Source organism: Mchenga conophoros, linkage group LG7 (genome assembly GCF_057382185.1).
Source record: "Mchenga conophoros isolate Kocher_MC1m ecotype Shallow Benthic linkage group LG7, M_conophoros_male_GT1.1, whole genome shotgun sequence".
In the NCBI taxonomy this organism is placed as follows: Eukaryota; Metazoa; Chordata; class Actinopteri; order Cichliformes; family Cichlidae; genus Mchenga; species Mchenga conophoros.
The window spans coordinates 4,545,925-4,558,891 of NC_140532.1; the positions used below are offsets into that span (position 1 = coordinate 4,545,925).

At 43.1% G+C, this 12,967-nt stretch overlaps 1 protein-coding gene and 1 long non-coding RNA gene across 2 annotated transcripts in view; one reads left to right on the top strand and one right to left on the bottom strand.

The window, feature by feature from the left end:
• Positions 1–12,967, bottom strand: part of LOC146569377 (neural-cadherin-like) — a 101,973-nt gene that overhangs the window by 20,595 nt on the left and 68,411 nt on the right. Inside the window, exons 16-22 of the mRNA XM_085281637.1 lie at positions 10,314–10,457; positions 8,713–8,996; positions 6,629–8,237; positions 5,830–5,923; positions 4,860–5,044; positions 2,463–2,692; positions 1,725–2,002 (exon numbers count right to left, since the gene is read on the bottom strand). Of these exons, the coding sequence (XP_085137763.1) occupies positions 1,725–2,002; positions 2,463–2,692; positions 4,860–5,044; positions 5,830–5,923; positions 6,629–8,237; positions 8,713–8,996; positions 10,314–10,457 (2,824 nt within the window). The remainder of the gene's footprint in view (positions 1–1,724; positions 2,003–2,462; positions 2,693–4,859; positions 5,045–5,829; positions 5,924–6,628; positions 8,238–8,712; positions 8,997–10,313; positions 10,458–12,967) is intronic.
• Positions 12,142–12,715, top strand: LOC146569378 (uncharacterized). Its single transcript, XR_014893170.1, has 3 exons — positions 12,142–12,285; positions 12,360–12,504; positions 12,587–12,715. It is a non-coding gene; the product is annotated as an uncharacterized LOC146569378 (long non-coding RNA).

The window sequence follows — 12,967 nt, forward strand, 5'->3', positions numbered from 1 at the left end:
TCACGCTGTCCAATCTCTGGATAAGTGCATGGCGACTTTTCTCCGGCATACGTGACAGCTTTGTTGATTCACGCAGACAGAGGTTTGACTTTGCTCTAACATGCTGGCTGTCAACAGACAGCTGGGAAAGCACTTTTTCAAATCAGCATTAGCCACGAAGCCCCAAATGTTCAACTCCACATTAAATCAATTAGCTATGAACACAACATTACTCTGATCTATTCTTTATCTATCACAGCTGTCTGAGCTGAACCCTCTGGAGGGAGTTCCTGCTCAGCACATCACATTTCCTTTGTTGGAAGATAATTATTTCCATTTCTCTCACTTTTCTATGTGTCGAAGCACCACAGATTTTCTCTTAAGGTATTACACACTGGCTGATAACTGTGCAAATGCTTCATCTTGTAGTTATCCACTTTGATTAGGACTTGAGTGGACTGGAAACCGGAAATTAAATGTGTTTTATGATTTTGCTGACTCTGTTTGTGAGACCACAGTGTTAAACATAAATAATCATACATAAATGCCATACAAAGATACACGTAGTAAAGAAAAACAGCTTATTTTTGATGGTGGGGATTGAGGGGACCAGTTGATCTCATCCTGTCCTCTCCACTGCAGGCATGTGAGACAAGCTGGCTTTGCTGATAATGTCAAAGCCATCTATTTTCATGCGGTGTCTGAGGAAAGCTGTGTGTACTGAGACTGTTAAGGGATATTTCTCCCATTGCTGTTTATTCTGCAGAGGGGCAACACATGTCAGGAATACTGATCCATATGCAGCAAAAGGGGCGGCTTAGGCAGAGTGTAGCCTTATGCATACATATGCACACGCAAAGCACAGTGCACCTCGAGAGTCGTGCCGGTCCAAATCAGGAGGTGCATGGCATGTTTTTCTTACTTCTGACTGACAATATCTGATCAGCTGCTGTCTGAGGTTTCCTGTTAAGCTCCTTTGACAGAGAATAGAAGCAGAAATTGGATTCTTTACGGCTGGACTGCATTCACAGGAGCTCATATATGACACATACAGGGAGATACTCTTCTTACAGAACAAAGGCTCCTTGCAGCAATATACAGATCAATTGGAGCAGAGACAATTTAAAGAAAAGAATGTGTGCACGCTGCTATTGACAAACTTGCATGCTAACTGAAATTTTAAGAAGTTGTGTGCATAGAGGGGGAAGGGTTAATCCCCTTGCCCTATATATATTTTTTAATCCAAGCACAAGTATGTGCATGAAACAAAGTGCATGCTGTTTCTTCGGTGATATATGCTCACAGAGACCTACACCTGAATATTGACTGCAGACATTTATATATAAGGTTAAATTCAAAGTACAGGTCTATAACCTTGATACCGAGGTTAGACTCATTATTTGCATCCTGGCAAGATAAACTCAGACTTCAGTTTTCAAAATCACGTGGACACACTCAAACATTGATTCCACGGTATAAAGGCAAGCCTTTAAAAAAATGATGTAACTGCAGATTTAGCTAACAATACAGCCGAGCTCCTCAAGACTTTTAGTTCTTTTCGTTGCAGCTGAAGAAGATTTTTTTCACAGGGGACCCACAGTAATTCTGGGCTCAATTTCCAAGGTATCACTCTAACAGCAAATCTACTAGGACTAGAAAGAAGACTGCTGCTCTTATTTCCGTTAAATATCTTTTAAGAACCTATTTCATCTTAAGTTCTTTACAACTGCAGAAATGCCTCTCACCTGTATCCGTTCTGCGTGTCGATGCAGGTTCCCCCATTAAGGCAGGGGTTACTGGAGTAGGAAGAGCAGCGTTGATGGGTCATTTCTCTGGCAGCGCAGCCACACACAGCCAAGGATGTTACTTTCACTGAGACCAGGGATAAAGCACCCGAGTCTATCAAGGTGGGTGAGTCACTGATGCTTAACTGTGTGGAGCAGCCACCGGATGTCTTGCAATCGGTGTGCACGCACTCATCTACTTGCACCTGGTGCACGTTCGCACGCAATACTGACTGCAGCTGCAGAGAGGAAAGGAAGAGCGCAGCAGATGAGTGAGACAAAAACGAGAATTACAATAATTGTGGCTGAAGATAACAGGGATTTGTATCACCGATGCCGGTGGCGCGCGGGACACGCTGATTTACACTTGGCGAAACAAAACAGCTTCACGAGAAATGCAAAAGAGCAAGGCAAGGCCTTCATCATAAATATTTTAATATTCTAACTGACTACTGTTAAAGAATCATGATATGTCATTGGGTATGACAGATGAATCACAGCGATGCATAATGAACACATGGACGAAAGAGGGCAAGACAAAGACAACAAATAAATGGGAGAGACAAAGAGACATGACAGGGGCAGGCAGTAAACAGACACAAAGTTGGTGTGAAATCAAAGGGCAGATAAAAAGCTGCTGGTGTATCACTTGATATACAAGCACCGATGACTATCTATCCTACGTGATAACATATGTACCTTCTTTTTATGTGCGTCGAGGACACCGTGCAGCTTCTCTGGGCGCAGGTAGCCATTATCAGTTAGCACATTGAAGTGGATGTCCACAGTTTTTTCGTCTCTGTCTGCGATGCTAAAAACGTTGATACTCCCTGGTCTGACAGACAAGGTTTCAGACAGGAAGTCCCAGAACGCCTCGAGCCGACTCTTCCCCTCGACACGAGAGTCGATAAAATCTTTTGCTGTAATGCCTTCAGGAGACAAAGAGAAGGGAGGTTCGTGAAATAAGAACTACTGACTTGTCAATGACAACTATAGAGTTGATCAAAGTCTACCAAGTTCCTGATTCTATTAGCGTGAGACGTAGCCGAACATCCTTCTCTATTGATCCTATTTCCATTCTGAGTCATCCGTAAGGCAAATGAATCATGATGCACATAACACAAATTGTTTACTTTTTCACCGAAACAATGTTAGAGTCTTGACAAACTGTCTCGAACAGGATATTTTAATGACCGCGAAGGCAATCGCATTTGGCGTTTCACCTTCCAGTGATATGTGGAGAACGCGAGCAGTCACCTTTAATATCCCAAAAATGGTAACAACCTGGAATCAGACGCATCCATAACAGCCTTTGACTCTGTTTGCTGAATGACTTTTTAAATGTCAAGGACTTTACCTGACACTTCCAAACTGACCTTTATAACTCAAATGTACTCTGAGAGACTGTCAAAAAATGAACACTCTGACATAAACTTTAGAATGTTGAAGAAGGAGGAGGAAACGATTATCAACAAGCAGTATGAATGGTTGCTTTACAATGCTTAGAAATGTTAAATAATGCAAGTATAGAAAATTCTTTTGACAGCATATTATTTTTGTGTTAACTGGATTGACAACCTGATAATCATTCAATGAAAAGTACCAATTTATTCTTGCCTGTGGGAGATGCTGTCTTTTTCAACATCAGCCTCGAACAAGAATTTAACAGCAACAACAAAGAGCATGCTTTTTTTTGTCTGCGGAGGATGACTGAGAACAAGAATCCAATTGAAAACTTATTGTTATATAATTTTTTTTACTTATAGTCCTGGGGTCACGTACAAGGTGCAATCAAAATGTTCAGTTACTCAGCCCAAAATCAAAAACCTCCCATTATAGTTAGTCTCCTTGGGCATTACCATATTGCCTTTAGTGTGGCAGATATTTTTAGCTTGCTCCCTCAAAGTCCAGCTCCTGTCCCTAGTATGTGCTAGAGCTGGCCAGAGAAAAATCCTCAACTTCATCTTTAGGTTAAGGATAACCATTAACCCCATGACCAGAAGGTTGGGGGTTCAAATCCAGCAAACAGCTACTCTGAGGTACCCTTGAGCACTGCTCCCCCAAAAGATTTCTACCATGTGGGACTATAAGGGGTTTAAAATAAAACAAAAAAAGTTTAGCTAACAATGCTTAAAATACAAACTGGACTGTTGAAAAACAAAACTAACTGAAATGAGGTTGTGAAGGCTGGAAAACTAACTAAAAAAAATAAATATAGTGGAATGAGTTTTAGTATTTGTTGGTTTCATGTAATTTTATCACAACATGTCTGAGGAAGCTTTTTTAGAAGTCTAATGAGAGACTGAGAGTAAACTGCCTGTACTGATTTTCCTAAATCTGGCCTTAACAAATGCCCTCCATGCAAAAGTAAATAAAAAAAAATGAACTAAAACAAATCATTTTAAACAATAAAAACACTGAGCTTAAATGACAAAATCTACTTTGGAAACAGAAAAAAATCCAAATGAAATAAGAATAAAAGGTTAAGAAATACAAAACTGAAATAACTTTGGTAGGTGAAAGTAAAATGCTGTTAAATGTTTCAATATTCATGGTACTGTGTAGCAAAAATTGGAACTTTTCCATATGTAAACACTGAGTGGAAATTACAATTGTTACACTTGAACTTCTGCAGCTGTGCTATGCCGTCTATTTTCCTCTTTTTGTCACAGCAACATGTTTGATTCTCAGATTTGCTACATTTGCCTCCCTGCGACTTGGACCACTTCCCCAAAATGAAATTTGAAAATAAAATTGGAAGGACGCAGTTATAATAAACTGTAGGAGATCCAGTACACATCATTAATGCACAAAAGCAAATGCTCACAACAGAGTGATATTAAAAGAGCAGCTGTGCTAGAAGCGATGTGGTGCTGCCCAAACAGGCTACCTATGAGGTTAGAGCAAGTCAATTTGAATCAGCTATGTGCTTTGATTTTTTTAAAGGTGGAACATTTTGATCACATGCTGTACTGATGAAACAGGGAAAACAAAGTGCAACACATGTCTACCTGCTGTGCCGAAGGCACCCAGGGATTCAAAATTAATCCACAGCATTCATGCCAACATTTAAGTCAGTGTTTGTACAAATGCTACCGGTCAAACGCAGTGAGGCAGACGATAGGATGGCCTTTTCCTCCAGCTCCCAGACATGAACTCTGACTCCTGAGATTACATCGGGCCACACACCATCAGACACCTCAACCCTCAGCCAGTAGCTGCCACCTGGAATGTTCTGTCGCAGGTTTAGCTCTCCTGAGCTCTGGTCCACACTGAAGTACCTGAAGAAACAAATGAAAGCTGTAAAGTAGGAAACTGTTGCTTCAGTATAAAATGAGAGAAAGAGAAATTCAAAAGCAGGGTTCCTTTTGTTTCTTAGCTCCTGTCTGAAAGATATATACGAAACAGATGGCAGACAGACATGTAGAAAATTGGTCAGTGGTACCTGGGCTCACTCCGACAGGAAGTGAATACAAATTAATGTTAAAAAACAAAAAGCTCAGAGAAACAGGTAAACAAAAAGTGCCAGGAAAAAAGACAGACGAGAAAGGAAAATGCTTCTGCTCGAAAAACTCATAAAAGGGCTTGATAGTTGTCATGGTAACTGTCAAAATTTGTTATATGAATAAAACAAATATGCAATTGGTATTTCTAATCTGATCTTAAGGGTGTGAACACTGAATAACTGCACGGTTCTGCAAGGTTCCTACGAAGCAGCCTAGTAAGAAGGGCTGTTTCATCCAAGGAACATAACACAAGTGGATCAAGGATTGCTTAGGTTTTTTTGCTGGGGGTGTTTTTTAATCTGATTGTATATTCCAGAATATCGATCAGCTTGCATTAGAGGCCAAGGAAATAAGATTAGGAGGATTAGGAAAAACTAACTGTGAGACGGGCCCTTGTTAGCAATGCGCCTACAGCATTTCTTTTAGCCCACATCCTCTTTATTTTACAGTTTGGCAGTTCTTCTGATACATTATTACGTTAGCACTTGTACCACTGCTACACACTGGGAGATCAGCATGTTTTCAGAGAACATTAGATGCATTTAACAGTGAGCTCTTACTTAGCTGCACTCGTCTCCAGAGTGTAGGTTTTGTTGTCCCAGTCATCTGGATCTGGGGCATATACCTTCCCCAGTGCTGCATTCGCTATCCTTCCTGTTCAAGGTAAACACACACACACTGACTCAGTCTGGACAGAATCTGCTGATGCCAACACTTATCTTTTTCGTCCCTCTCTTCTCCTTATCTTGCATCCTTGTGTTCTGTTCTACTTATTATGCTCATAACTGTGGAGTCCCACTGCTGGAATGAATAGGCTCTCAGTGCTCCACTTCAGAGAGCGTGGAGCTTAAGGAAGCGAGGCTATCTCAGTATAGATTATGTTATTATCGACCTGCAGTGCCAGAGTACTGCAGCTGGGTAAACAATGGCAGCCTGGATGAGTCACGCTGCTCCTGTTTTCCACAATTACCAAAAATGTCATGTAGCTGAGTGTGTGATCAAAACACTAACAAGCCAATGTGCCTAACCAACTTACCTGGAGGGTAGAAACACTATAAAGAAATAAGAATCATGATTCTTATCATATTGTGATGTTCAGATGAGCTTTAGGCATAGGGTTGGCAGGGGAAGACTCTGCTGGGAGCTTCAGAAAGGATGTGACAATGATATTACCATAAGAAAACACTGCTAGAATGTAATAGAAAGAAAGCAATTATGAATTCCAGACTACTCTAAGCACGTATGGTGGTGAAAACTTTCCCCTAGAGCTGTAGCCTCAGTTTTCCCTCTTGACTCAAGCTCTCCTTGTGCTGTAAAAACAAAAAATCAGGGGCAAAAAGAAGAGAACAAGCATCTCACCCTTGTAGCTATGTACGTAGACATCTTTCTCTCCTGCCTGATGGGCGTTATCATTATGATCGCCAATAGTGATGGTGAGAGTGTTTGTGGCTGTCATCGGTGGCTCGCCGCTGTCAATCATAATAACAGGCAAGTGGAACTCACTCTGCCTTTCCCTGTCGAATCTCCGCAGAGCGGTGAGCGTGGCAGAGCCATTCCCATGGTCCTGTAGGTAGAAGTCAGTAGAGTACACAGAGGGCAGGGAGAGATAAAAAGGAGGCCCTTGCTCTGGGGAGTCTTTGTCAGTGACATACAGAAGAGTTGAACTCCTATTGAGCCAGACCACTTGAGGCACTGGACTGTTCTCCCACAGCATGGGAATGTAGGCTGTCTCCAGCTCTGGCCCGTTGTCATTCACATCTAGCAATGGCAAGCGGACCGTGACACTGCCACTCAATGGCGGGGTACCCCGGTCTGTCGCCATGACGACCAGCTCATAACCTGCCACTGTCTCTCGATCCAGCGGCCTAGCGACTGTGACCACACCTGCACCGCTGACTGCAAAATGTCCATACGGGTCTGACTCGGGGAGAATACTGTACGAAATGTCACCATTCGGACCAGAGTCGGAGTCAGAGGCCACAACCTGGATGACGCTGGTTCCTTCAGTTACATCCTCCGGCAAAGGAGACAGCAGATACGAGTCTGGGGTAAAAACAGGGGCATTATCATTCTCATCCTCCACCAGAACCAGACAGTGGATCTGGCTGGAAAAGTCAGTGTCCTCCACTTTGATGGTGAGGTTAAACCTTTGCTCCCCTGGCTGCTCAAAGTCCAGCTTTTTCTTCAGCCTCAGAGTGCCGCTCTGCTCCAGTCTGTGGCTAACCATGTAGAATCTCTGCTCAGGGTCTCCTGCCATCACACTGAAGGCCAAATGTCCGTATGAGCCGGCATCGGGATCCACAGCACTCAGCTCCAGGATAGGAGCGTCTTCATTTGTGCTCTCAGGTACACGAGCGCCGCACCAGTCCTCTCTAAACTTTGGCACATGGTCGTTGATGTCCGTCACCACTATAGTGACGGTAGCGGTACCCGTCATGCCGCCACCATCCCGAGCCTCTACCACCATACGGTGCGTGTCGGCATGCTCACGATCGAGGCCCTCTGCTGCCACAGAGATGGTCCCAGTGCTGGAATCAATCATGAAAAGATCTGCACCGTCTGCATTTTGTGAATTTTCCGTGATTTTGTAGGTGAGGATTGCATTTTGGCCTACGGCTGCATCATCAAGGTCTACAGCCATCATTTCCACAACTAATGTTCCAGGAGGGGAGTTCTCAGCTACACTGCTGTGGCAGTTATCAGGCGCACATGAAAAAGTGGGGGCGTTGTCATTGATGTCCCACACGTTGATGATAACATCCGTAAAGCCGGTAAGTCCCTCGCCCTCCTCGTCAGTTGCCATGACAACAAAGCGCCAGACAGCACGCTCTTCTCTGTCCAGGGTGTGCTGGACGTACATCTCCCCCGTGATGTCGTTGATCATGAAGTGTGACTCCGCCCCTTGGCCATGAATGGAATACCGTATGGCACCCTGGTCTGCATCTTTGTCTGGGTCAGTAGCTGTCACCTGCAGAGATAACGACAACTTCCTGAGAAAATGGATATTCATTCATCCAGTCAACCCCAAATTACTGCTTCCTCTTATCTCACCTCAGCCGTCACCCAAATCTTCTTTGCTTTCGGATTTTTTTAGACAGCCCATTTAAGTGTTTGCACTTTTCCCTGACCACCCAAATTAAAGCAATAAGCTCTGATCGGGCATGTTTCTTACATCTGGCGTCGGAGTAAGTCTGACAGCTGCACTGCTGAATTTCCCCGCACAACATCTATCTCTGTAACTTAAATGAAATTTCTAGAACGTTTTAAGCTAGGGTAAAGCACTAACAGTAGATAAACTGAAATAACATGTCACATTTTAAAATTGTGATCATTACTTAGCCGCAGCTATGGCCACACTAAGAAGGCGGTGTTTTAAGGATTATTACAGATGCTTAAATTACAGTAATTACTGAAAGAAGCACAGTATGTGTGTAGCCTCGTACCTGTAATACAAACACGGGTGACCCATCAAGCTCCTCTGTGACAGATCCGTAGTACTCATTCATGGAAAACACAGGCGCCTCATCATTCTTATTAACCACAGTAACTACCACCGCAGCGTAGTCTTCCCATTTCCCATCTGAGGCGAGAATCAGAAGCTTGTACCTCTTCTGCTGCTCATAGTCCAATGGCTGTGCAATAAAGATTGTCCCAACCTCTGGCTCGATGTCAAAGACACCACCTTTGTTGCCAGATGTTATCTGGTAGCGCAGCTTGGCGTTGGCCCCTGCGGCAGGAATTAAAAATGCATGTTTGAAAATGTGTTTAGTATCATTTTTACAATGTAGTAGAATTCACAGTGGGCTTTGTTCATGTCATTATTTCTTAAATCTCTGCATGCTGATACCTCACTATTGTCCCTTTTCATTTGTTGTTGCATTCCTCCAAAAACAAAAGGGTGTAACCACAAGGGTATTATACCTCATTTCCTCTAAGACCTGACTATTAGTAGGTTTTCATGTCTTCCTTTCTTCTTTTGATTACTTAATTAAATGGAAACTTTGTACCTCGTCTCCCTGGCTTTAATCAGATGCTAATTAAAAAAAAGAGTGTCGAAAAAAGTAAAAGGGAACATGAGAGCGAAAAGCAGCATAATGCGCTCTGATAGTTCTCCCTAGGGAATGATTGTGAGGCTTGGGAGAGGGTGGGGGGAGGATTGTAGTTGTAGGAAGTCAATATCTGAAGCTATGTGTTGTGTCTCTATGGTCACCACCCGGTGTGGTGGTTTAATACTGGAATATTTAAGATAATCTCCTGCAATGTACAGTCTTTGCTTTCAATCATTTTGTTGGGTTAAAGTAGCTTCAATCCCATGTAAATACACTAATCTGTACTATTAACACAACCCTTACTGACAAAGTGCTCCCTGTCTCCCACAGGGCCCTGGTAGGCTTATTGCGGTCAAACCCAGGGTGGAGTTTTTAAACAAGACAGATTGAGTAGAGCCTCTTAGGCACAAGTGCAACAGTATTGTAACTTTAATGTTGGTGGTTGGAGTTATTCCACAGCTATTCATCATTAGTGCTGCAGCCCAGCCTAAGCTGCACCCCCGCTCCCCATAAATACTTGATTAACGGACCTAAACATGTCTGATAAAGGGATCTTAGGCTACTGCTATACAGAGGATGAGCATCCGCTTTATTGCTTAAATCCCACCCACCCACTGTGTGGGAGCGTGTCACTCTTTTTGGAACATATGTGCCACAGTGCATTACCGAACACTTAAATGACTACTAAATCTAGCACACTGCTTGATTTCAGCAGCATGATTTCAGCAGAGCTCAGACCGGATTGGAAAGGACTGCCCACAGGGTAACTTTATGAATACTGCTACAAATGAGGACCTATCTGAAGTAGTTTTGCTGTTTGCAGAAAGAGCCTGGCCAAACTGCAAACTGGAAATGTCTCTCTCTCTCAAAACCCCCCCATCCTAAATATAAAATATTGGTTGTGGTTGGCTAGCTTCTTTAACCTTTATTTCTAGAAAGTGGAATCAGTAAAAATGCCACGGGACTCAATCGTTCTGATGTCATTTCAAACTTACCTTCATCCTCGTCATTAGCACTAACAGTGACAACAGCCAGGCCCACATCTGCATTCTCATCAACGCCGACTTCATACAGTCGCTGAGCAAACACCGGTTTGTTGTCGTTGACGTCGCTGATGAAAACTCTCACATACGCTGTGTCTGCAAGAATGACAGAATGGCAGAAGATTAAACGGCACGCACAGCTCACACACATACATACTCGAACCATTACTGTAAGTGTGTTACTCTCATTCCATCTGTTTATTCATTCTACAATTCATTGTCACTGTTTAGTGGGGAAGAGGTACTTAACCCAGCACAATGTTGCTCAATGACGTATAAATTAGACAAAACATTACTCACAAAGATCTGCTGTAAATTACATGAATTATTCATTTTGTCAAGAGTTTATTCTTTTTACAGGGGGGACGGTTCTGAAGAGAAAGAGTAACAATAATGGGGCTAAACCTCGTCAACGAGCTACTTTCCTTTTTTTTTTTTAACCGAGCGCAGATAACTAGGAAGGTTAAATATTTATAAGATGACAAGTGTTTGTGTCTTATCTGTGGGCTCCTCATTACATTGTTTATTCCTTTAGTTAAAAAGAGTAAATTATCTGCTCACAGAGCACATGGGTGACATGTTTATTTGGAGCTGCTGCAGTAAAAGATGGCGGAATGTGGCTTTATTTTCTTGGCTTGTTTTTGCATTTGCCTCCTCCGTTTGGTGCATCCCGGGGGTAACACAGAGACAGGTAATGTTTGCAGGGGAGATGAGCCCTTCTGGATGCGGTAGATATGTAGACACAACTAAGGCTCATCGCAAATGCTAAGCAGCCCTGGCAGCCTGAAGAGAGGGTTTTGCTACTCCAAAACACCACCCGGCACTCCTAACACCTCCTTCACAAACAGAGGCAAATACCCCCGTCTAAATACAAATGTCATAGGACGTCATTCTAAACACAGATATTATTACTGCGGAAATGTCACACTGTGAACAAGGTAAACAAACAAAGGCCTTTCTGGTTAAATTGTGAAACGAGAGAGTTAAAAAGGGGAAGAAATAAGGGATCGCTACAAGAAAGAGAGTTGGAAGAAATCTCTGAGCTATTTTCACATGGAAGAGAGTGTTGCTGTCTGGTCATGGCAGTAGAATAAATCAAATTAAAATTCACTTTTCAAAGTCAATCCCAAGGTGTAAATGAATGTATTGCCAATGCAGCCTTTTTAAAACACAGTGCACAGAGGAAGCACTCCTCACAGTTTAGAGTTACAGAGTTTCAGTATTGCCCTGTAGGCATATAGGGAAAGAACAATGCTGCTTTTTATGAACTGAACATCAGACCGGGGCAGAGGTCACCCTAAAGTTAACTCTGCCAAGTTATAAAGTTCCTCGGAATGCCACAGTAGTAAAAAAACAACATATTTTTGCATCAATTTAAGGCACAGGGACACAATGAATCGGAAGTAGCTGTCGCTAATCGTTTATGTCATTGTAACAAAAGAGTAATTTACACAAAGCTGGATTCTCAATTGACTTAATTGTCTGGAATAGTTTGACATTTTGGCACACACGCTTTTTCTTGTATAGAGTCAGACGAGTCGATTGAACCCATCAAGTCATTATGTTAAATACAAAGCAAGAGACAGCAGCTTGATACTTCAGCTCTAAAAAACATTCAGAAAATAAACAACCACCAACATCTGTCCAAAGGTAAGAAAAAAAAAAGTGTAGCAAAAGAAAAGTGTAACAAATATATCTAAAAAAATGTAACAGTTACAGATTTTTGTGGAATTTATGTGCCTGCTTCTTTCTGGCTGTGTGCCATAACTGTCATGGTCTGTGGAATGCGTGATGCTCGGGTAGCCACACCCCCGGGCTGGGCCATCACTAGCACACCTGCTCTCCATCCCGGTGATTACACGGAGATCCACTTAATCCGGCGCTGACGGATGCTCCACGCCAGTCCGTAGTCATCCCCACAGTGGTAACCAGACTTCCACGAAAAGTGTGCATTCTCTTCTGCTTGGAACTTTGTTTAACCTGCCTACTTCTGTCCAGATTTCTACTCGGCGTCTGCTACCTGCCTGTCCTCCGGCTCAACTGGATCTCGCGGCGCTCACCTGGCCCACTCGCCATTCCACGGACTTCCTGCCCCCACGGACTGCCACACTTCCCTCCCGAGCTCCCACGGTTCCGTTCTATCGTAAGCCCCTACGCTAACTCAGTCCTGATATGTTCTCCCCGCTTCCTGGCTCCCTAGTAATCATCTCCCCTTTCTATTGCAGCCCCCCGCCGTCCCGATCCCGGCTTCCTCGTGTCATTGTTTCCCCGGATTTTTAGTTTCTGTTTTGCTCTCTACTTTCCCCGGGTCGCCTTTCGTTGTTTTAATAAAGTGTCTTTTTGTTAGCTCGGAGTCTGCGCCTGGATCCTTTCGTGCCCGCGCACCAAGGCGCATGACAGTAACAAGTTTTTGCACAGAACAAATCAAATATAACATTTTAATTAGTGAACTCTAGGGGTTATGATAAGCAAATTAGCCAGCTAGTGCAGCCCCGAGCAGCTACAGCATTAAACTCAGGTAAATTGAACATTAACCATGTAATCCAGTGCTGTGCTGGGAAATCGTGGGGTCCTGCCATTCATTTCGATGTAATTTTGACACATGC